General features: G+C 49.8%; 1 protein-coding gene across 2 annotated transcripts in view; it reads left to right on the forward strand.

The window, feature by feature from the left end:
• RNF213 (ring finger protein 213) overlaps positions 1–23,709 on the forward strand; it is a 2,973,532-nt gene that overhangs the window by 685,436 nt on the left and 2,264,387 nt on the right. For both annotated transcript variants that reach the window (XM_078654076.1, XM_078654077.1), the window contains exon 12: positions 8,464–8,605. In XM_078654076.1, coding sequence (XP_078510202.1) covers positions 8,464–8,605 — 142 coding nt within the window. The remainder of the gene's footprint in view (positions 1–8,463; positions 8,606–23,709) is intronic.

Below are 23,709 nucleotides of genomic sequence, written 5' to 3' on the forward strand. Positions count from 1 at the left end.
GCCCAATAGAGCTCGTGCCAGTGGAGGAAGAAGGCACAGGGGTTTATTCCCTGTACTTCTTAATCCCAAAGAAGGACGGCTCACTCAGACCGATTCTAGACCTACGCCCCCTAAACCAGTACATTCTTTCAGAACACTTCCACATGTTAACACTGCAGCAGGTTCTTCCATTGTTAAACCAGGGAGACTTCCTCGCAACCTTGGACCTCAAGGATGCTTACTTTCACATACCACTCCATCCATCCCACAGGAAATACCTCAGGTTCACCATCCAAAACCGGCATTACCAGTTCAAGGTCCTCTCTTTCGGAGTGACCACTGCCCCCAGTGTTCACGAAATGTCTGGCGACCGTAGCGGCGCACCTCAGGAGACAGAGCATACATGTCTACCCTTATCTAGACGACTGGCTGGTTCAAGCCAAGTCGGCCCAGCAGTGCACCGCAGACATGTCCCACACCATTCACCTCCTTCACAGTCTGGGGTTTTCACTAAACTATCCAAAGTCGCACCTTCAGCCAGCCCATGTGCGGCAGTATTTGGGCGCGACGATAAATACTCTGGCAGCCACAGCCCAGCCAAACCCAGCGAGGATCGACAACATCCAGTCGCTAATCCAGAGGTTCAGACCGCAACACTCACTCCCAGCGAGAGTGTTCATGCAGTTGATAGGCATGATGGCCTCCTGCATCTTCATAGCCCCGCACGCACGGCTGCATATGCGTCCGCTCCAAGAATGCTTGGCGCATCAGTGGACTCAGGCTCAAGGACAGTTGAAAGACCTAGTGTGGGTGACCGGTCGGGCATACAACTCTCTGCATTGGTGGAATCCACACAACCTTTGCAAGGGCCGACCGTTCCAAGTGCCTGTGCCACAGATTATCCTAACGACGGACGCATCTCTCCAGGGGTGGGGAGCTCATGTGCTCCACTACACGGTGCAGGGACTATGGACAACGCAGCAAAAGAAGTTGCACATCAACTACCTAGAACTGATGGCAATCTTCATGGCAATCAAGTCCTTCAAGGTACATCTGTGCAACAAGGTAGTGTTGATCCGGACGGACAACATGACAGCCATGTACTACATCCAGAAGCAGGGAGGTACGCACTCTCCACAGTTGTCTCATCTGGCTCAGAGCATATGGAAGTGGGCCATTCAGAGGAACATCTTCCTCATGGCGGAACACCTCCCGGGCAAGGACAATCAGATGGCGGATCTACTCAGCAGGTTCAGCCACCAGATGCACGAGTGGGAGTTACATCCATCAGTACTCCGCCCGTACTTCCAGCAGTGGGATCATCCAGAGATAGACCTGTTTGCCACAAGGGAAAACGCAAAATGCCAAAGCTTTGCCGCCAGGTTCCCTCATCCACAGTCGCAGGGCAATGCGATATGGATGAACTGGTCAGGCAGATTTGCGTACGCTTTTCCCCCAGCACCTCTCATTCCGCTGGTGGCAAGAAAGCTAAAGCAACACTCGATGACGCTCATCCTGGTTGCTCCAACGTGGGCACGCTTCTAGAGCTCTCCGTGGTACCGCATCAAAGGCTGCACCTCACACCAAGGCTCTTGACGCAGAACCATGGCGAGATTCAGCATCCAGATCCGCAACAGCTCAATCTGGCGATCTGGCTCCTGAGGTCTTAGAGTTTGGCTACCTTAATTTGCCTCCTGAATGCATGGACATCATCCGGGAGGCGAGAAAGCCCACTACCAGAGCTTGCTATGCGGCAAAATGGAAGCGGTTTGTAGTTTACTGTACTGAACACAATATCAACCCGCTAGATGCATCCATTCCTAATATCATCTGCTATTTGTTACATCTTTACAAATGCAATCTAGCATATGTTCCATTCGGATACACTTATCCGCCATAGCGGCTTACCTCCAAAACAGGCAGCATCTCTGTTTTCAGGGTGCCTGCCATTAAAGCATTCCTAAAAGGGCTGAAGCGGGTCATCCCTCCCAGGACCCCACCAGCTCCTGTGTGGAACCTCAATGTGGTCCTCACCAGATTGATGGGTCCCCCGTTTGAGCCTCTACATTCATGTGAGATTCAGTTCTTGACATGGAAAGTGGCTTTTCTCATTGCCATCACGTCTCTGCGACGTGTTAGTGAGCTGCAGGCGCTCACAATACAAGAGCCATTTATACAAATTCATTCAAACAGGGTGGTGCTGCGCACTAACCCCAAGTTTCTTCCTAAGGTGGTGTCGCAGTTTCATGTCAATCAAACCATCGAACTGCCCGCGTCCCTTCAAAACCCTGAAACTGTGGCATAAAGAATGCTCCACACGCTTGATGTCAAAAGGGCGTTAATGTACTACATTGACAGAACCAAACATTTTAGAAAGACACAACAACTCTTTGTTGCCTTCTCGGCCCAGCACAAAGGCAACCCCATTTCCAAAGCAGGAATAGCCAGGTGGATCATTAAGTGTATTCAGATTTGCTATCAGAAAGCTAAGCGCACTTTAACGGTCCCCCCAGGGCACACTCCACACGCAAGTTGGGAGCCTCCATGGCATTCCTAGGTAATATTCCTTTGGAAGACATTTGTAGAGCAGCCACATGGTCTACACCACATACGTTTACCAAACATTACTGTGTAGATGTGCATTCCAAACAGCAGGCAGCTGTAGGACAGGCTGTTCTTAAAACACTTTTTCAGACTTCTGCAGCTGGCACGGGCGGCCGCCGTTAATGGAGGGACTGCTATGTATTCTATGCTATAGATATGAATTCAGCAGCCCACATGCCTCGAACTGAATATGCTACTTACAAGTATGCATCTGTTCTTGGCATGTAGGGCTGCTGACATTCATATCGCCCGCCCTCCTCCCCGGCGCCCGTAGCGGCTGCAGACTTTTCTTGCATTCAATCTTGAGCATGGCCATCGCTTACACTATTACACTTCATCTTTGCCACAATGGCTAAAAACAATCTGTGGATGGAGTCGATGCCCATGCGCACTGTAGTCCAGGGGAGGAGCCACCTATCTCGTGATACTTCGAAGACTCTTCCAGGACAACAATGTGCAATCATCCGGACCCAACACTAGGCGGCGATCTATGCTATAGATATGAATGTCAGCAGCCCTACATGCCAAGAACAGATGCATACTGGTAAGTAGCATATTCAATACGCTTGCTGAAAACAGAAAAACAAGGCGTGCCGTCCGGCTCCGAGTGAATTAGGAGCGGAACAGCAATGCACTTGCCGGGATAAACAAGGTGTGCCGTCCGGCTCCGGTGGGGGGTATGAAGCGGAACAGCAAGACGCTTGCGGAAACAAAAAAGGCAACCAGGCATGTCGTCCGGCTCCGATGGGGGTGGAGTATGAGTGGAACAACAACGCACTAGCACATAAAGATAGGGCTTGCCGTCTGGCTCCAAGGGGGTGTGACGGAGCGGAACGCGCAAACACTTACTGGCGCAAGGAAGCCTGCACGGAGAAGTCCCCAGGAACAGGATGCAATGAGTAACAGGACGCTAGAAGCGGCAACAGGAAGAGACGAGAGGGGGGCATGGTCACGACAAGTAAGAAGTAAGCCAAACAATGAGTTACGGAGGAGACTGCTTTTTACGTGGGTTAGGGGCCCTCTCCAAATTACCTATCGTGAGGGAGACACCTCGCAATACACAGTCTCTTGCCCTAAGATTACGCTCTTTTCCTAACAGGGTGGGACCGCATCAGGATCTCGACCCTCGGTGATGTAATAAGGGGCACCACAATGAAATCTTTTCAACAACGACATGATGATTTCGATTTTCACAAATCACAATTCTATAAGTTCCTTCAACTCTGACACACACTTCTACCCCAGATCCACACATTAGAATCCCTCCCTGAGTTTCAGCGCCTAGAGGGCCGGTTGCTTACAGGAGACCTAGGACCCTACAAGAGCAAACAGGTCTGTCAGAAACTGACAACCTATACACCCAACACACTGGACAAGACATGGCCTGCATGGCAAGCAGATATACCCGAAATCACCGACGATGATTGGGCTGAGGCCATCGCCAGCCCTAGGGGTCCGGCGGTTTACATGTGTTTTCGGCTTATCCAATTTAGGCACATACATTGTGCATATTACACTAGGGTACGCCTATGGCGGATGGGCGTTATTCAGTCTCCCATGTGCCTGAGGTGCGATAGGGAGGAGGGGGTCATTCCTACACACGGTTTGGAGCTGCTCGGCATTACAGCAGTTTTAACGCTGAATCTGTTCGTGTCTCGATCAGATGCTGTCACTGGATCTCCCACTTGACCCTCGCCTTTTCTCGTTACATTTAACAGAGAACATTGGGGGGGGGGGGACAGGTATAAACAGCACCTCTTGTTTTTAGCTCTCACGGTGGCCAAGAGGGATATAGCGCAAATGTGGAAGGCAACATCGCCCCCGACCTTGGGCAAATGGAAAATTCAGCTAGATAAATGTATGGGGGCCGAGATTGCTGTTTTTGAAGCCTGAGGGTGCCCAGCTAAAGATGGCAAAATCTGGACTTGATGGGCAGACAATTGTGCCATCGACCTTCCCCCCCCTCCCCCCCCCCCCCCCCTGTTTTTATGTGCTGGTATATCCCCACTGTAATTTCTAAAATATGTCTATGGATATGTTTAATGTTGCACACTATGACGAATACACCGCTTGCACCAATATGGAGACCGGAACCTTTCTGTAAGTTTTTCGTTTGTCACCTACATGTTCGGTGGGTGTTGTTATAAATCAGAAATATGGTTGTTTGCACAAGCTAAGTTTACATCTCTCTTGCCATGGTGGGGCTGCGACCCCTACATATTGCAAAATAACCAAATCAGCAGGTGACCCCCTCCCCACCCTGCAAAACCAGGTCATTTGAGTAAGGCAATTTTGATGTTGCCTCATTACGTTTTGGGCCCTTGTCTGCCGCGTGTACTTGGGCCTCCAACACGTGTACTTGGGCCTCCAACACGAGTGAGGCACCATTTTTATCGGGAGACCCGGGGGAACGCTGGGTGGTAGGAAATTTGTGTCAGCCTGATGACGCCACAACTTTCCCACACAGAAATGTGTGCAAAAAGTGATTTTTTTCGGCTTAATTTGAGGTTTTCAGGGGATTCTGGGTAAGGAAACGTTGGGGGAGCCATGCAAACCATACCTCCCTGGAATCCCCCGGGTAACAGAACCTGGTGGGAGCCAGTCAACTCACCCCATCCTGGATTCCCCTGCGTGTCTAGTTTTCAAAACTGTATAGGTTTGCTAGGTTTCCCTAGGTGCCGGCAGAGCGAAGGTACAAAAACTACAGCTAGGCACTTTGCCAAAAATGGGTAATTTTTCACTGTGCAATTGTGGTCTGTCCATGTTGCGTTTTGCACACTTTCCTGTCGCGGACACTAGGCCTACCCACGCAAGTGAGGTACCATTTTTCTCGGAAGACTTTGGGGAACGCGGGGTGGGTGGAAATTTGTGGATCCACGCAGATTCCAGAACTTTCCACCACAGAAATTTGAGGAGAATTTGTTTTTTTTTTTACTTTTTTTTTTTTTAGGTTTGCCAGGGATTCTGGGTAACAGAACCTGGTGAGAGGCAGACAAGTCACCCCATCCGGGATTACCCTGGGTGTCTAGTTTTCAACAAAGTATAGAATGCTAGGTTTCCTTATGTGTCCGCAGAGCTAGTGTCCGCAGAGCTAGTGTTAATAAACTACAGCTTGTCGCTTTGCAAAAAAAGGGTAATTTTTCATTGTGAAATGTGGTGTGTTCACTTTGTGTTTTGAGCTGTTTCCTGTAGTGGGCACTATGCCTACCCACACAAGTGAGGTACCATTTTTATTGGAAGACGTAGGGTAATTCAGATGTGTAAAGCAACTGTTATTAACTATTGACTTTCGATGCATTTCTGCCTTCCAAATGAAAGACCATTTGTAAAAAAGTAATTTTGAAAAATTATCTAATTCTCATGCTATTATGAGTATTCCCAATTTCGGAAATGTACAAATATCGACTGTTTCTAAACTCTATTTCGTTCCCATTTCAGAAATACATAGGTGCATTTCATACCGATTTTTCCATGTATACATTTGCCCAGAATAATTGCTATATACCAGGTACATAATAAAAAACCATTGCAAGTCGCTTAGTTTTTGGCTCTGGGTTCGTCGGGTTCTTGGTGAACCTACAAGTCTTGTATATCCCGACAACCAGTAAGGTCCAGCGGATGTAACGGTATATTGCTTTCAAAGAGCTGTCATAATTAGAAGACGTTACAGGTGAAAACATTGACACTAAAAGCTGTTTTTCCAACTAATTTTCAATTTTTCCTATATTTAACTGTTAGTTTCTATAAAGAAACCTTGAAGAATCTACACAAGTGACCCCTTGCTGAATTCAGAATGAATGTGGTCTACCTTTAAAAAATGTATAGCTTTCCAGGATCCATTATTGTTTCATACCCATGTCTACCATTAACTGGAAGGAGGTTGAAAGCAGCAAAAATAGCAAAAATAGGCTATGTCCCCAAAAAATGCCAAAACTGTGTAAAAAATGTTGGTTTTCTGACCAAAGTAATGCTGGGAAAATGGTGATTTCAGCCCCACAAACCCAGGCGCTTTCACTTGCAGCGCTTTTTTCTCATTTTTCCCCAAAAAAGACAAACGTGTGTTGTATTTTGGCTAATTTCTGGGTCCCCTCCAGGGGAATCCACAAACCCTGGGTACTTCTAGAATTCCCAGGATGTGGAAGAAAAGGACGCAAATTTGGCGTGGATACCTTATCTGGTCAAAAAGTTACAGGGGCCCAAGTGCAAACTACCCCAAATAGCCAAAAAAAGGCTTAGCACAGTGGGGAGGGGAAGGCCTAGCAGCGAAGGGGTTATAGAGGAGGGTACAGAGGAACCAATTCCAAAAGGTAGGGGTAAAGGCACCACAACGCGTAGCTCCCCTTCCACCAAAAAGCAGTGACTTGCCCTTACTCCACCCTTATCGCTTAACACCTTTCGGGGGAAGACTTCAACAATTTCTCTTTGTTTGGCTATTCATAACATCAGACAAATGGAAAGTCCACATTAACCGACATGGTTATTGCCTGGAGCTTCCTAGCAATCCTCCAAATATTCCACTGCGCTTTCACAAACTCTTGTTAGAGCACCTACAACTACTCAAACAAGAGGTGCAATCTCTATTGTCAAATGGGACCATAGAACCAGTTCCATTACAGTATCAAGTTTCAGGAGTTTACTCTCTGTATTTTCTAATACCCAAAAAGAATGGCTCCTTCAGACCAATTTTTGATCCAAGAGAGTTAAACCAGTACATACTGCAGAACACTTCCATATTGTAACACTTTTTTATGTCCACCCTAGACGTAAAAGATACATACTTTCACATTCCGGACCATCCAGCTTATCGCAAATATCTCAGGTTTGTGATGCCAGGAAAACACGATCAGTTCAAAGTACTCACTTTCGGAGTAATTACTGCACCCAGAGTGTTTAAGAAATGCCTAGCAGTAGTAGCAGCTCCTCTCAGAATACAACAGATTCATGTCTTTCCATATCTAGACGATTGGCTCCTCAAAGCCAGTATACACCAGAAGTGTTAGCAACACACTCAGACTACTTTGACCTACTTCACAGGTTGGGTTTTATGGTCAATCCGCAAAAGTCTCATCTTCAACCTTTACAAATAGTCCTATCTAGGAGCAACTCTCAACACTCACACTTCTCTAGCCTCTCCCAATGCAGGCAGAATTAAGAATATTCAAAATCTGGTATTAGTTTCAAGCCAACCAATATCTACCAACCAGAACCTTCATGCAACTGCTAAGAATGATGGCATCATGCATTAGCACGTCAGTGGAATTAGTCACAGGGTCATTTAACAGATCTAGTGTTGGTAGACAGCTGCACCCATCGCTCTCTGCAATGGTGGAACACACCAAATTTATCAAAAGGATGGCACCTTATCGACCCTGTTCCACGAATCGTGCTAAAGGCAGACACATCTCTCACAGGTTGGGGTGCCCATCTCCACAACTACACAATTCAGGGGCTCTGGGACAACAAACACAAATGCATTCACTTCCACTACCTAGAACTTCTAGTAGTATTTCTAGCGCTGAATTGATTTTATTTGTTCTTGGCTGTTTATCTTGAAAATATATGCATCTGCAAGGCACGTAGATGAGTTGTTAATAATAGTACATTTATACTTACCCATATATACGTAATTTCATGATATTTTATTAGTATTCTGCATATATTTTGGCATGACCATATTTTATCATTTGATAATGTGACATACTTCTGGGTGGTCACTGCTGGTAATTCTGCAAGATGTGGTCACTATTGTGATTTTATTTGATGTGCTCACTACTGCAACAATGGTCAAAACCTTTAGTTACTTGGGACTATTTTCATTGCTCAGAAGTAGGTCTCTTTATACTATAGTTACTGAAGCTTTATTTTTGCATTGGTTTTCAGTGCACAGCAGCAAGAAGCGGCACAGATCAGCATGAAAATTCACAGTGAAATGTGCAAGCACACAAAAGAAACTTGTTTTTCTGAAATCCCTGCACTGTCCGCTAGAATCTTTTTTAAATTAGCCAGGAGTGCTTCTTCAGAGGTGAGTGCTTATCATAAAGCCATCCATCTACAATAGATTTTGTTGTGGATATTTTCTGCCGATTAATTGTGTGATTTTTAGCACTGCTCTCTAAAGGATTGTGGGATCTATTGGTAATGTATTGTAAAATATTCTGACAACGCATATTTAAAAAGCTGTACCCAAAACACTTGAGAGCAGTTGTGGTAACTTTACTAGTTGTAAGACATTCTGAAGCACAACAAGAATAAAAAGTGAAGGGAGAAACAGCAATTGCTCTAGAGTGGAATGTGTCATCAAATCTATCAATCAGAACATTTGTAAAGCACACTACTCACCCGGCAGGGTCTCAAGGCGCTGAGAGGGGGGGGGGAGGCGGGGGGGGAGAGCCTGCTCGAATAGCCAGGTCTTGAGTAGTCTTCTGAAGGCTAGCGGGTCCTGGGTCTGCCGTAGGAGGATGGGGAGGGTGATCCAGGTCTTGGCGGCGAGGTGAGAGAAGGATCTGCTGCCGAAGGTCGCTCTACAGATGCGGGGACGGTAGCGAGGTCGGCGGCGAGGTCGGCGGAGCGGAGCTGGCAGTTAGGGGTGTAGAAGGTGAGTCATCTGTTGAGGTATGCTGGGCCGGTGTTGTGGAGGGCCTTGTGTGCATGGGTGAGGAGCTTGAAGGTGATCCTCTTGTTGACGGGGAGCCAGTACAGGTCTCTCAGGTGGGGTGTGATGTGGATCAGGCGAGGGATGTTGAGGATCAGGCGAGGGATGTTGAGGATCAGGCGTGCAGAGGCGTTCTGAATACGTTGTAGTCATTTCAGGAGTTTGTGCGAGGTTTCCGCGTAGAGGCTGTTTCCGTAGTTCAACCTGCTGCTGACAAGGGCCTGGTGGACCGTTCTTCTTGTAACAGTAGGGATCTATCTGTAGATCCTGCGGAGCATGCAGAGGGTGTTGAAGCAGGAGGATGAGACTGTATTGATCTGCTTAGTCAAGGAGAGGGTAGAGTCGAGGATGAACCCCAGGTTGCGTGCTTGGTCGGTGGGTGTTGAAGCAGGAGGACGAGACGGCATTGATCTGCTTAGCCATGGAGAGGGTAGAGTCTAGGATGAACCCCAGGCTGCGTGTGTGGTCGGTGGGGTGTCGGGGCTGTTCCCAGTGTGCTCGGCCACCACGAGTCGTCCCAGGCTGAGGGGGTGGAGCCCAGAATGAGGACCTCTGTCTTGTCTGAGTTCAGCTTCAGATGGCTGTTCTTCATCCACTCGGCGACGGCTTTCATTCCTTTGTGCAGGTTGGTTTTGGCGGTGAGGGGTAGGATCAGCTGGGTGTCGTCGATGTAGGAGATGATGTTGAGGTTGTGCAGTCGGGCGACGTGGGCGAGCGGTGCCATGTAGTGTTGAATAATGTTGGGCTAAGGGATGAGCCCTGGGGTACGCCGCAGATGATCTCGGTGGCTTTGGAGCGGAACTGGGGGAAGCTGACGCTCTGGGTTCTGTCGGAGAGGAAGGAGGTGGTCCAGTCCTGAGGCGTGTCACGGATCCCAGCGTTGTGTAGACGTGTGCCTAGGGTGCGGTGGCAGACAGTGTCGAAGGCGAATGACAGGTCCGGGAGGATGAGGGCCACGGTTTCGCCGTTGTCCATTAGGGCCCTGATGTTATCGTTGGCGGCGAAGAGGGCAGTTTCAGTGCTGTGGTTGCTGCGGAAACCGGACTGGGACGAGTCCAGGATGCTGTTCTCCTCAAAGTAGCGGGTCAGTTGTCGGATGACGGTTTTCTCGATGACCTTCGCTGGGAAAGGGAGCAGGGAGATGGGCCGGAAGTTCTTGAGGTCAGCCTTGGGTTATTTCAGTATGGCGTTGATCTCGACGTGCTTCCAGCTCTCCGCGAAGGTTGTTGTTTCGAAGGAGATGTTGATGGCTTTCCGGAGATGGGGTGCGATGGTGGCACTGGCTATGTTGAAGATGTGGTGTGGGCATAGGTCTGACGGAAATCCGGAGTGGATGGTGTTCATGATTTTGATGGTGTCGTCAATGCTAATGTTGGCCCAGGAGAGCACGGGATCGGTGCAGATGGTAGCCGTGGGGGCGAAGGTCTCAGTGTGTTGTCGGGGATGGTTGTGACGTTGAGGCTGTCGTGGATGTCTGCGATCTTGCGATGGAAGAAGGTGGCAAGGGAGTCGCACAGGTCTTGTGATCGTGGGATGTCGTTGGTGTTGGAGCTGGGGTTGAAGAGTTCCTTAACGATGTTGCAGAGCTCTTTGCTGTTGTGTGCGTTGTTGTCTAGGCGGTCTTTGAAGTAGGCCCTTTTGGCGGATCTGATGGAGTCTGCGGGTGGCATTCTTGTGGGCTGTGTAGTTGTCTGGTGTCGGTTCACGGTGCCATTTCTACTCTAGTTTTCTGCATGTTTTCTTGGAGGCCTGGAGGTCCTTGTTGAACCAGCTGGCTTTCTTGCTGGTGTGTCTGTTGGAGGGTTTCTTGCTCGGGGCGAGGGTGTTGGCACAGTCGTCGATCCACTGTCTGAGGTTGCGGGCGGCGGTGTTGGGGTCGTGAGTGGGCCCTGGGCGAGGGTGGTGGTTAGTTGGTCCTCAGTTACTTTGCTCCAGCAACGGCGGGGGATCTGTTGGGTGTGGTGGTGAGTGGTGGGCTTGCGGAAGGTGAAGTGAATGCAGCGATTGTCTGTCCAGTGGAGTTCGGTGGTGTGGCTGAAGGAGATGTGAGAGCTTGCTGAGAAGATGGGGTCAAGCGTGTGGTCTGCGGTTTGGGTGGGAGTTGTGACAAGCTGCCTGAGTCCAAGGTTGGGGAGGTTGTCGATCAGGGTGGTGGAGTTGCTGTTGTTGTTATTCTCGAGGTGGAAGTTCAGGTCCCCGAGGAGGATGTAATCTGTAGAGGCAAAGGCGTGTGAGCTGACTAAGTCGGCAATGGAGTCACTGAACTGTGGCCGGGGTCCGAGGGGGTCTGTAGACGAGAATACCTCAGAGGGTGGTGTTGGGATCGGTGTGGATCTGGAAGTGAAGGTGTTCGGCAGTGCTGAGGTGTCATCGGTGTTGGTCGAGACTCTGAGAGTGTTCCTGTGGACGATGGCGATTCTTCCTCCTGTTCCGTTGGTGCGGACCCTGCGGGGGATCTTGTAGCCGTCCGCGATGGCTATATCGGGTGCTGAGGAGGGGTTCAGCCAGGTCTCCGTCCGGAAGGTGACGTCTGGGGAGGTTGAGTCGAGTAGATCACAGAGTTCAACGGCGTGTTTGCGGGCGGAGCGGGTGTTGAGAAGAGCATCTGAGGTGGTTGTGTTTTTTCCCGGTGGGAGGTTTGGCGGGACGGATGCTGGTGATGCTACAGTTCCGGCAGGAGAATGTTCCTTGGGTGCGCTTCGGACTGCCTGGAAGCAGGTGAGTGATCGTCTGGTGTTGAGTGCGTGGAGGGTGCTGGCCTCATAGCGGAGACGGTCGTCGTGGCGTTCGCGGGAGCCAGGGAGACTGGCACTGGGCGTGATCCAGGCGCGGAAGTGCGCAGAAGGGCTTGCCTTAGGCATGCAGCCGCTGCGTGACCGCGCAGTGGTAGCCATATGAAGTGGAGGGAGGGTCATCTGGGAGGTGGGAGCGGGGCAGGGCGGGGGCGGGGGTCAGGGAGGCGGCGATAATGGGGGAGCAGAAGGGAAACCGGAAACAGAAAAGTACAGTAGCAGTAAGGGGGTTTAGAATGAGAGAAAAAAAAAGTGACCAGAAGCAAGTAGCAAGAACAGAGGGCAGGCATTGCTGGGTCAACTGTACCTTGCAGATTTGATTTATATTATATGCACCTAGATATGGTTTAGATGTCTGAATCTTGGCTTTTGGATCACCCAATTCCTATTCTGCAGCATTTGGTCCTATCTGATTATGTTTATTTGAGCAGATGTTATTTGCAAAGAGGTTTCACAAGAGTCTGCTGTGGAGAATTAATCTGCAATCTAGACTGCTAGATTTACCACTACGGCCTGCCATCAGCTTTGTAGCATTGCTCTGAAATACTTTTAATTCGGCCATCTGAACCTACCTACATCGATATTTTAAAAACAATGACTAGGCCTTGTACTAGGTTATCTAATGTTGCTGGCAGGGGCGGTGCCTCTTCTGGGGTGTTCATTGCCTCTCCCAATGTGTCACTAGTACATAATTAAAAGATCCTGATGTCCGAGGAATGGGCCTTGGCAGTGGCAGCTCTGTTTCTTCGTCAGCATGGCTTTCTCGGCGGTATTAAGGCTGGATGTGGCCTATCCTAGTGATTGGCAATGCTAGTGTCATCTGAAGTCTAGTGCCCAGGTCAGGTTGGGCAGGTCCGGACTGTGGCCAACCTGACATACGCCCTTCAGGCCTTAAACACGTGCTCTGATAGGGAGTAAGGAGTACACAGCACAGGCCCCTGGTCTATTGGGAGCGCTGGGTTCACCTGCCCCATCCAATCCTTACTTTTCTGTCATGCAGTTTAATGTAGAAAACGAATAAGAGCAAAGCCTGGATTAGTGCTGGGCAGGTTTGGGTGGTCCCTCCTGGAATGCTCTTTCAAGGCAGTACGGGCGGGATGATTATAGGAATTGATCAATCACTGTTTTTATTTCAAATCCACACATTGATTGGTCATGTGTCTTTAAAGATGTGATGGTTTCCACCTTTTCTCCTCATGCACAGCACCAGTCATGGCACTGTACATGAGGGAGTGGAGAATAGCAGTCGCCTTTTTGTTTTGTTACTTCCTGCAGGACCCACATCTATAGCACGTGCTTACAGGCCTGGTGACTGTATCTGATCCAGACATTTACTCTGCGCTGCTGCATCATTTTGGCTACAGCCTCACTCCATATACACCACAGTATGTGATGAATATAATTTCAAGGGGTTTGAGTACTGCTGTCTCAGTAGTTGTGGGTCTGGTTAATTACAAAGCCCTGCAACGTTGTAAGAATACAGTGTAAGATTATTTCCTTCTAACTGATGGACAAGTCTTTAATTATTGATGGACAAATATTTATTTTCATTTTGTTGGAGAATACTTCTACATGGCAGTCACTCAATCCATAAGTCACTCTTGCTATGACAGCCAGTCTCCCGATTCTTTAACTTTAGCTCATTATGTAACGTACAAGAGATCATGTTAAAAGTTAAGCATTGCTTGCTCTCAAAGTGATAGCTGTGTAGAGCAGCCTTCAGGCTGTTCTTGAAAGAGTGTAAACCAGCTTGTTTTACCACATTAAATCAACAGTGTAGAATATATGATAAAGAACCACACAGTGTTTATGAAAAATAACTCTATTTATTACTAACAAAATCACTAACACATTGAACACATAGGTATGTCTCATACTCCTAGATATTAACAATAGACACAAGAATAATTCCACATAATCAGGTAAGTAGCACAAATATACACTGGTCGCCAGGGAGAGACCAAACAATATATTAAGAAAGTGGAATGCTAAATGCAAAGGAGAAGCGGGACTTAGACCAGAAGACTTAACTGACTTGGGGATGCAAGGAACCACCCAAGGTAAATTCCCAGGAACCCCACAGAGGCTGTGTGCAGAGTGGAAACACAGCAGCGTGCCCAATGTGAGAAAAAGGAAGAGCCAGGTTGCATTTTTAAATAAAAGGCCCTTCCAAGAGGACCCTGAAAAAACCCCTAGGAGGAAAGAAGGTTGGAAAGCCACCTCACCCATAGATGTCCCAGGAACCAGGTTACCTGCACTAGGGATGCTGAGTGCATGGGGCGAAGAGACATCAGAACTGCAGTTGAAGACAATGGGAGCAGTACTTACTTTGTAAAAAAAAAAAAAGTGCTGGGGCTCTCTGAGGCCACCCCAGCTTGAACCACCCATTACCCCTGGCAGTGCTGCGAATGACCGTTCTTATACAACTACTAACCATCACACTGTTACCGGTGTGACAATTCGGACTGTTTGAGGCATCCAAAGGTATAAGAATGGCTTGGGAGCTGGTATTGTTTTTTAGGTATATAGAATTAATAAACAACTGATGTTCTGGCTTTCTCGGAATTACATAAACAAGACCACCATGAGGTAGCGGTCATGAATGTCAATGTTGTTAATTAAATGTCAATGTTGTTAATTAAGTGCTGGTTCTGATAATTAAGTGCTGAGCACCGGAAACCACCGGCTCAAATTAAGCACAGAGGTTAGCCCACTTCATCAATTGGCTAACTTCACTTAGAGTGACAGCATTCCTTCTTTCACAAGGAGGACATTCACGCACGAGGAAGTTTCTTTTTACCAATTTGTTATTGTTGGTGAGAGGGTGCTGAAGCTTTTACAACACTGTTTTATAAAAAAAAGGCAAAATGAAACAAGTATTGAAAAAGCCAAAAGTCTGACAGCCAATGCCAGACCGATTGGCATAGTCAAGGCTTGTCCTTGTAGAGCTTCCTACCCCTAGGGAAATCATGGAGATGATTTAGCAGCATGTCTAGCAAGACAAAAGTGGGACAGGGATGCCTGTTCATGGTGGGAGCTTGCAGAGCTTCGTATCAGTGGCGGAGTGAGAGATCCCTTGAAGGCGTGAGTCTCTAGCTCTTTCCTGAAATCTGGGACTGTTTTTTTGTTTCTGAGGCCGCATCACAACTTTCTACAACCCGCAAAAAATGGAGATAGAGCCACAAATTATAGGCAAAGATCTACGTTCAAATATGTGTGTAGATTATTTCCTGAGATTTTATCTCTCTGCATGTAACCTTTTTATTAACTCTTACTATTTATGGCAGTTAAGCAGTACTTTAGGCTGGTGGGTGCATGTATCTAATGGAGAGTGTTCAATGTCACTTGAAGGTCACAGGTTTGAACCCCAATGGATCCTCTCTGCCTTTCCTCCTGCCGATCTGGATTAAAAGAGTTCCTAAAAGTTGGGTGATATTTAAAGCCTATTATCCATTCCTCGAGACCCGAAAAATGGTAATACATGCTATCAAAGTGTAATTAATAATATATGTGGTACCAACGCGAGGTCCACATTTTCCTAATTTAGGCCCAGTTTTATCTCCAAACCATAACCCATCATGCGGGTAACTGCTATTGATTTCCGGAGTTAATTGGGAACCTACTCAACGATGGAACAATTTAACATCCTGGCTAAACCATGCGGTTGGAAGGAGAGAGGTCCAGTTAGTGCTGCAAGATGGTTTGCAGTGTAAACAGCACTACTTTGAGCTCAATTCATTGGATTTAAGTCCAGGTTGGATGAATTGTTCGAACATCACATTGGCCAATACTGAGCTTTTGGAAGACACAGACAACATATTTGGAGTACTGTATCTAGTTATGGAGACCTCATATGGAGGATGCTGGGTCCAGTTCTGGATGCCATGTCTGGAATCCTGTACTAAGTTCTGGAGACCTCACTTGGAGGAAGGCTGTGTCCAGTTCTGGACTCCATATATACCTGGAGTACTGTTTTCAGTTCTGTAGACCTCACATGAAGAAGGCTGTGCCTAGTTCTGGAGGCCATATCCGAAGTACTATATTCAGTTTTGGGGGTTTTGGAGTGAGTGTTATCAGTCGACAGAAATAGGTGGGGAAAAGGTCCGTCTGTATTACCTGGAAGATGAGGAGAAGGTATAGGACTCAGGCATTCACATGCCTGGAAGTATTACTAACTATAGGTTCGGGAAGAGAACATATACAGACCTAGGTATAACTACAGAATGTGGAGATTGGCGACGTGACACTTGCACAAGTCTGCAGTATGTGTATGTGGACCAGTGAGCTACCAAAAGGGACATTTACATACCGGAGTAGTATACCCATTGTATATGGGCATGGGAAATATGAAGGAGACATCCGTATATGGGCATGCTAAATATGAAGGAGACATCTAGATACCTCGGAGGCCAATCTACGGTATTTGCAGCGAGAGGGAATATATGAAAGAATTTTGTACATACATGAGAAGTATAACTAGGTAGAGAGGAGCGTATCCCCTGCTCTGTTACACTCTATATGAACTGTACATAGTTGCATTTTCAATGACTATCCCTGCCCTATTTACTTTACCCTGGAAGTTATGGGCTGCATGCTGGACTTTGAGCGGATATTCCCCCCACAACCTCCCCAACTTACTTCGTAATGGTAGTTACGAGCAGCATACTTTGAAGGGATATTGCAGCACTTAGAATTTTACATTAGAAGTTACATGCAAAAAAATGTCCTCGCCCCACAGTACTTTACACCTTTAGCTACGGGTGGCACTTTGACTGGATATTCCGCTCCACAGTACTTTGCACTGGCGATTACGGGTTGCATTTTGAATGCAGATTAGAAATGTGACATGCCTTGGAGGTGGAGGCCTCGGCTCACTCAAACCAGAGATGTAGCGAAGTGCACCAACTTGTCTCTTCATGCGTATGAAGTGAACTGTGTAGTGAACCACGCCGAGTGACGAGCCTAAGGCCTGCCCTGAGCTATCATGCCTCCGGCGCCGGAAACCTTGGCACCTTACCATGTGCAAGTTGCCCGGCCCAGGACCGGAGAAGGCTGAAAGGAGGGCAGGGACCGGTGCAGAGCTGCTATAACGTAACCCCGGACTTCAAGTGGAGTCCAGCGGGAGTCTGAGCTATCACGTCTGTGACCGTCACGTCACACGACCCATAAGTCCACAACCCACCAAAACAAAGCAGCACTGGTAATGGCTTATTATGGCTGTTACTTACGGTTACTGGTGGTGGTTGGCAGCTGGGCTCTGGCCTGCCTGCCTTTATTCGATAGGCGGCCTAGGCCTGCTGCTGCTGCCTGCACTACGACATTGTCAGCCCAGGCTAACCACCTTAACCGCTGATGACTCGTGGTGGGTTGCTTGCAGGTGTCCCAGGCGAGCGTGGCATTTTGGAGAAAACAAATCTCGCACACTGCTTGCCGCCCCCACAGAACCTGCGCAGACCAAATCCAGCCGCCTGCCTAATCAGTGTCCCGCCCACCGGCAAGGGCAGCGGCGGTGCCGTATATCTAAAGCAAATTCAAAATGCTCATTGTGACCATCCATATTGGATTAATTCATGGAATAAATAAATTGAGTCTGTACACGAGTCAGTGAGGTCATTTAATTTTATATATTGTCGAGTCTACGGCTATATGTACGCCACATTCACATTGCCATATGACGTGCAGAGCTGCAGACGCATAGTGTTATGCATTAGACCCGACCCTGACACATAAATGCCGGTGCTAAGCACTGGGAAGCACCAGCACAAATTACTCTGGAAGAAATGCCTCTAGAGGAGTCCTTGAAGAAGGCCGGTGTAATCCAAGACAGATTCTTGAAGTGAAGAACCTGCAAGCATAGGTGACAGTCTATGCCACTTGGAGGTGACCAGGAGACACGGAAGCACTATGCCCAAGGATGTTGGGAGGTGCAGGAGTGAAGATGGTGAACTTGTTGCTGCAGCTGTGAGGACCAGGCGATACTATGGAAGACCAGGAGCCATCCACGAGCTGTCCCATGTTGGTGTCTAGGTGGTCTGTGTCCGGGAGGAGAACCAGCCATCCTTGGTAGCCGCAACTTCCGTGGAGAGCGAAAAGATGCAAATGTTGGGACCAGCAAGGTCCAAGGGACTTGCCAAGTGCAGTAGAGTCAAAAGCAGGCCCGAGCAAGCAGGGGAGCCCATTGAAGCAAGAGCAGACCCTCAGGATGACTCACAGACCGAAGGCACAGGAGTTACAAGAGGACCTCCGGCAGCTCACCCAAGATGGAGGCCCATCTGCAAGGGGATGCAGTGTGGACGCTGATCTACGGTGGATGAGGTGCTGGGGGCTGAAGCTTCTTGTAGTCTGAAGATCTCTGGAGTGCGAGCCACAAGCCTTGGCAACGGCAAGTCAATCCCGTGCAAAGAGGTTTAGTCCCAGTGGCTCAGACGAGGAATACTGTCCCTCAAAATTGCAAGGAGGACAGGTCAGACCTCTGGAGAGGAACAGAACCACCACCTGTGATGCTGAGCATCAGGAAATCTGTGGGACGACAGGAGCAGCAGACCTGTCCGCTTTTTTGCGGCACATGCAGATGCAGTAAAGTGCCTCCTTCGCTGCAAGGAAGATTGCTTCAGATGTCCTTGATACCCACAGGTATTCTGGAGAACTTAGATGGAACACAGACAATGCAAAAGACTTGAACAGCGAGACCAGGAACAGCAGGAGTTTTCCTTGATGCAGTCTTGGATCCAGACGAAGTCCATCTTTCCAGACGGTTAAAGAGTGACATAGATTCAGGGTTGAGACTTGTCCAACGATGAATCGGAGGACCCACCCACAGGGGAGACCTTAAATTCCACAAAAGGGGTTGGAATGACTCAGGAGTCCCTCCCAGGAGAGGGACTGGACCAAGGGGAGGATACTCCCCTGTCCTTTGTCCAGTTTCACTCCAGAGCGGGAACCAAGGGTTCTTTAACTGAGTAAAACCAGAGTATGCAAGGAAGGCACCATTTGTGCCCTTCAATGCAGTCTGGTGGTGCTGAAAAGTGCCCCCACCCCAGCCCAGAACACGAAGTCCTGTCTGGGAGTTGCTCACATTTCCCTGTGACAGGAAACCCATTGTTCTACCTACCCCTGCTCGAGCTCAGCAGCAGGAAGGCAGGATTGTGTCTGTGATTGGCAGAAGCACTGCTTGTTAGCCAACCCTGAAGGCTGTTACCGGGCTAACTGGGGGGGTACCCTAGAGAGTCCCCAAGTACATGGGAGCATACTTGCAACCCTGGAATCAGTGTTTGGGTATGAATCCAACACGTTTGATACCAAACACGACCAGGTTCTGCACAGCCAATATATAGTTAGACATCTCGTAAGGACTTTAGTCTACTATATATCTTAAAATGGTTGACAACACTTGCAAAGCCTGGAGAATCGACTCCGGGGTTTGTAAGGGTGTCCTGCTCACACACAGGCACCATCACACTTGTAACCCAGCACCCTGCCATGAGGACTGAAGGGCCTAACATAGGGGTGACTTCTAGTTTGAGTGTAGTGACCTCAGATATAAGGAAATGTATATCTGTGGTGAGGGATGCAAGCACCATCTTGCACAGGCTGCAATGGCAGGCATGTAGTCGCAGATTAAGTGGACTCCCATGGGTGGCACAATACATGCTACAGCCCATGGGAGACCCCTGGTTTACCCATGGTCTGGGAACCTCAGTACCATATACCAGGGACTTCTAAGGATACACCCGGAGCCAATTGTGGATGTACCAAAGTACTTACCAGACCCATTTTAGGCGAGAGAGCACAGATGTCGGGTCCTGATTAGCAGGAACTCAGCATGTTGGTCACAAACACACGGACACCAAGCAAAAAGTGGGGGTAACCATGAAAGCAGATCCTACTTTCCTACATCTGGTTTCCAGCAGAATCCGTAATAGATATCAACTTGCTGGAGCTCCAAGCAGTTCATTTGGCATTCAAAGCTTTTCTTCCTTCCATAAAGGGAAAGCTTGTTCAGGTGTTCACAGACAACACTACCGCCATGTGGTACTGCAACAAACAGGGCGGGGTGGGATTGTGGATGCTTTGTCAAGAGGCCCTGCATCTCTGGACATGGCTGGAACACCAGGGCATATCCCTGGTGGTTCAACACCTGGCAGGTTCCCTGAATGACAGGGAGGACAAATTCAGGTATCGATGCATAGCATGTCACAAGTGGCATCTCTATCCAGAGGAGGTGCAAGTTCTCTTTCAGGGGAAGGAGGTGTTTATGTACACTTGGTTAGATCCTCTTCGCCTAAGTTGAGAACGCGCAATGCCAGTAGGTTGGTACGTTGGAGTTTTCAAGGCTGCTGTCGCTTGGAGACTCTTTTAGTCTCAAGTGGAGCTCAGGCCTGCTATACTTCTTTCAGCCCATTCCACTCCTGCCCAAAGTGCTCAAAAAGATCCGGATCTACCGGGCACAAGTCATTCTTGTGGCTTTGAACTGGGCATGGAGAGTCTGATATCCTGAGCTTCTCCAATTGAGCATCAATCCTCCGATCAGGCTGCCCCTTCGGGAGGATCTTTTGTCGCAGCAGCAGAGGAGGGTCCTCCACCTGAAACTGTCAACTCTACGCCTTCTTGTGTGGAGATTGAACAGCGGCAGTCGATAGCATTCAACCTTCCTCCTGAAGTCCGCAATGTTATTTTGGCAGCCAGGCTTCCCTCTACCAAGACTCTCGCAACTCTTATTGATTATTTTGACCCTTGCTCAGGAGGGCTCTGCTCTGGGCACTCCTAAAGGTTACCTTTCGGCCTTGTCTGCCTTCTTGTGGCAATAACTTCTGCCAGGAGGGTGAGCAAAATAAAGAGTTCCGGGTGAAGACCAACTCTTCGTGGGGTACACGGGATCAAAGAAAGGTTGTGCGGTGTAGGATAGGACTATCTCGCGATGGGTTGGTCTCTGCAGCAGAATTTGCTATGCTCTGTCCAAAAAGCAGCTCCTGAAGGCTTAAGGGCTCATTCCACCAGAGTGAAGGCTGGTACCACAGCATTGCAATGTTGAGTTCCCTTCCTCGACATTTGTCAGGCAGTAACTTGGCATCCCTCCACACGTTTGCAAAACACTACTGCCTGGACAGTCCAGTCTGAAGGGACAGCCTTTTTGGCCGCTCTGTCGTGCAGGGCTTCCTGATCGAACCTTGTCCACAGTCACTCCTGTGGGAATGGTATTCATCTGATAGAGACCACTAGCCACAGATTCCTTAACGTAGAATTATCCCCAGGCATGAGACTGGATCCGGAAAAATTTTCTTTTCCCAGCATCTCTGCGTGCCGGGGGCGGTACAGCGTGACTCTGCCCAGACGTCGTCCGCGGGCGTGACATCAGTAAGGTTACATAAGCCCCACCATGGCGCGCTGACATCCGTTTTTTCCTTTTCCGCGTGCAACGCGGATCCGGTTTGTGCTCTGGGCCTGTTTGGGCCTTTTCCTTCGCTATTGCGTAGTGACTTGTGGGAACAGTGTGAAGATGCCTTCGGGCTTTAAAACTTGTTCGTCTTGTGGACGCCTGATGTCGGTGACAGACCCTCACCTCATTTGCATGTGGTGTTTGGGGGAAGATCACAGCTCCACTGACTGCAAGGCATGCCAACAGTTGAAGCTGAAGTCGTGGCAGGAACGCCAGATGAAGCTTCTCTCGACTCGCATGTCCAGGTCGGCTTCGTCACCTCGATCAGCTTCTACAGAAGGTTTTCGAAGCAGTCGTCATCGCTGCCGCCCTTATCCCTTCCTGTTCCACAAGAGCGTCGCACCCCTGTCAGTAAGTGTCGCAGTTTGTCCCCGAGGGCTGGTTTCCGGCCTCTTGGGGGCGTGGGCTCTCCGCGGGTGATGCGGCCCTGCGTATCATCCCCCTATCCACCATTTCCTGGTGAGGGGGCATCGAGAGCCCAGAATGAGGCATATGTGGTGGCTTTGCAGGCCTTGCTGGCTCCTCCTCCTTCCCCTCCTGGGACGTCGGCAGATCCCCTGGGCAGTACAGGGCCTTCCACGGCTCCCGGCCCCAGCGCCGACTGGTTCGGCACCAGGCTTGGAGGATGTGGTGCCATTGGGGTGCGGCCCTTCGGGGGTCCCTCCTTCGGACCACGGCACCCCGGCTTCTCCGCAAGCTCCTATGGGAGTCCCTGTGGTGTCGCGGGAGGTCGCCGGGGCTCAGGTCCCATCTCCGAGCCCCTCTAGACCTTTTGACAAGATGATCCTGTCTAAGGCAGAGGTGACGCAACTACGGCGCCAGCAACTGCTTGCCCTGCCGCCACAGGGGTCGGCAGACCCCCCTAGTCCCGTCATGGGTTGAGGCTGGCGGGGGACCCCTCGTCCCTCCCCGGGCCCCTCTCATTCCTCCACGCAGGCGGCTGCCTTCTCGGAGGTCAAGTCGACCTTGACAGCGCCACATGAGTTGGCGGACCCCTCTTGTCCCCTCGTGGGTCGAGGCTGGCAGGGGTCTCCCTGTCATTCCCCGGGTCCCTCCGCACAGGCGGCTGCCTCCCCAGATGTCGAGTTGGCCTTGGCGCCGCCATGGGGGTCAGCGGTCCCCCCTCACCCACCAATGGGTTGAGGCTGGCGCGGGGCTCCTTCCCACTCCTCGGGCGCTCTTCGTCCCTCCATGCAGGCGGCTGCCTCGTTGGAGGTTGAGCCAGTGCCGTTCTGGCATCGTCCCTTAGCCGCCTCGCCTCTGGCCCCTCCCCAGTCTCCGGCACTGTGTGATGTGGTAGAGGCCGGTCCGGCGTCTCCGGTGACGCTGGACGGCACCCTGCTCCAGGTTGCGGATTCCACGGCACCGGACAGGCGCCAGGTCGTGGATTCGTCTTCGGACGTCCCCTCTTCCCTGGAGGTTGGTGGTTGCTGGTGTCGTCCTCGCCGGAGACGGGCACCGCTTTGTGGCCTTTTCCACGGTGTCATCCATGGCCGGCTCCTCACCGTTTTCGCCAGAGGAACCACGGGTCCCCCATTCCTCGGCACCTTTCTTCCTTCCTGACCTGACCTGCCCTGCCCTGACCTTTCCCCACTCTGATTGGCTTAGGGAATGGCCGCCTTAGCTTGCAGCAGTCTCCGACAGAAAAGCTGCTTTCCCCACCGCGGTGCCCCACGGAGGCGGGTGCGGCCTTCGCTCGCGTTGTTTCCACGGCTGTGGTAATTCTGTGCATGGTGATCCGGCTGCTCATTTCCCCCGGATCATCTTTTGGAGGTTCTTCACCAAGGCTCTGATGGGAGGGAGCTGCTCCTTCCCTTTCAGGGTTCGCTCTGTTCTTCTCTGATGGGAGCTTGGGGGCGTCTCGCCACAGGGGGATCCGGTACCCCAACACCTTCTGCATCAGCACCTTCCAGGACCGCGTGACCCGGCGTGCCTTTCCTTCCACCCCTCTGCCAGCGGGCCCCTTTTGCGGACCGCCTTTTCCTTCCTGCCGACGCTATTGTCTCCACCATCACGGGAGGCCCGTTGGCTGGATTCTTGGGGGCGCAATATGTTCATCTCGACCAGTGCGGCTGTGCGGGCCCTTAACACCTTATGTGTGTTGGCGAGGGCCACCTCTTGCTTGTGGACTCGGCGGAGTCCCTTGGATCTGCAGCTTCTCAGGAGGATGCTGGTGTTGACTGTGGTTCTGAAAATCTGGACCCTGTTGTTATCCCGATATCGAGGTCCAATACCCGTGTCACAAA

This window comes from Lissotriton helveticus, chromosome 7 (assembly GCF_964261635.1).
Source record: "Lissotriton helveticus chromosome 7, aLisHel1.1, whole genome shotgun sequence".
In the NCBI taxonomy this organism is placed as follows: domain Eukaryota; kingdom Metazoa; phylum Chordata; class Amphibia; order Caudata; family Salamandridae; genus Lissotriton; species Lissotriton helveticus.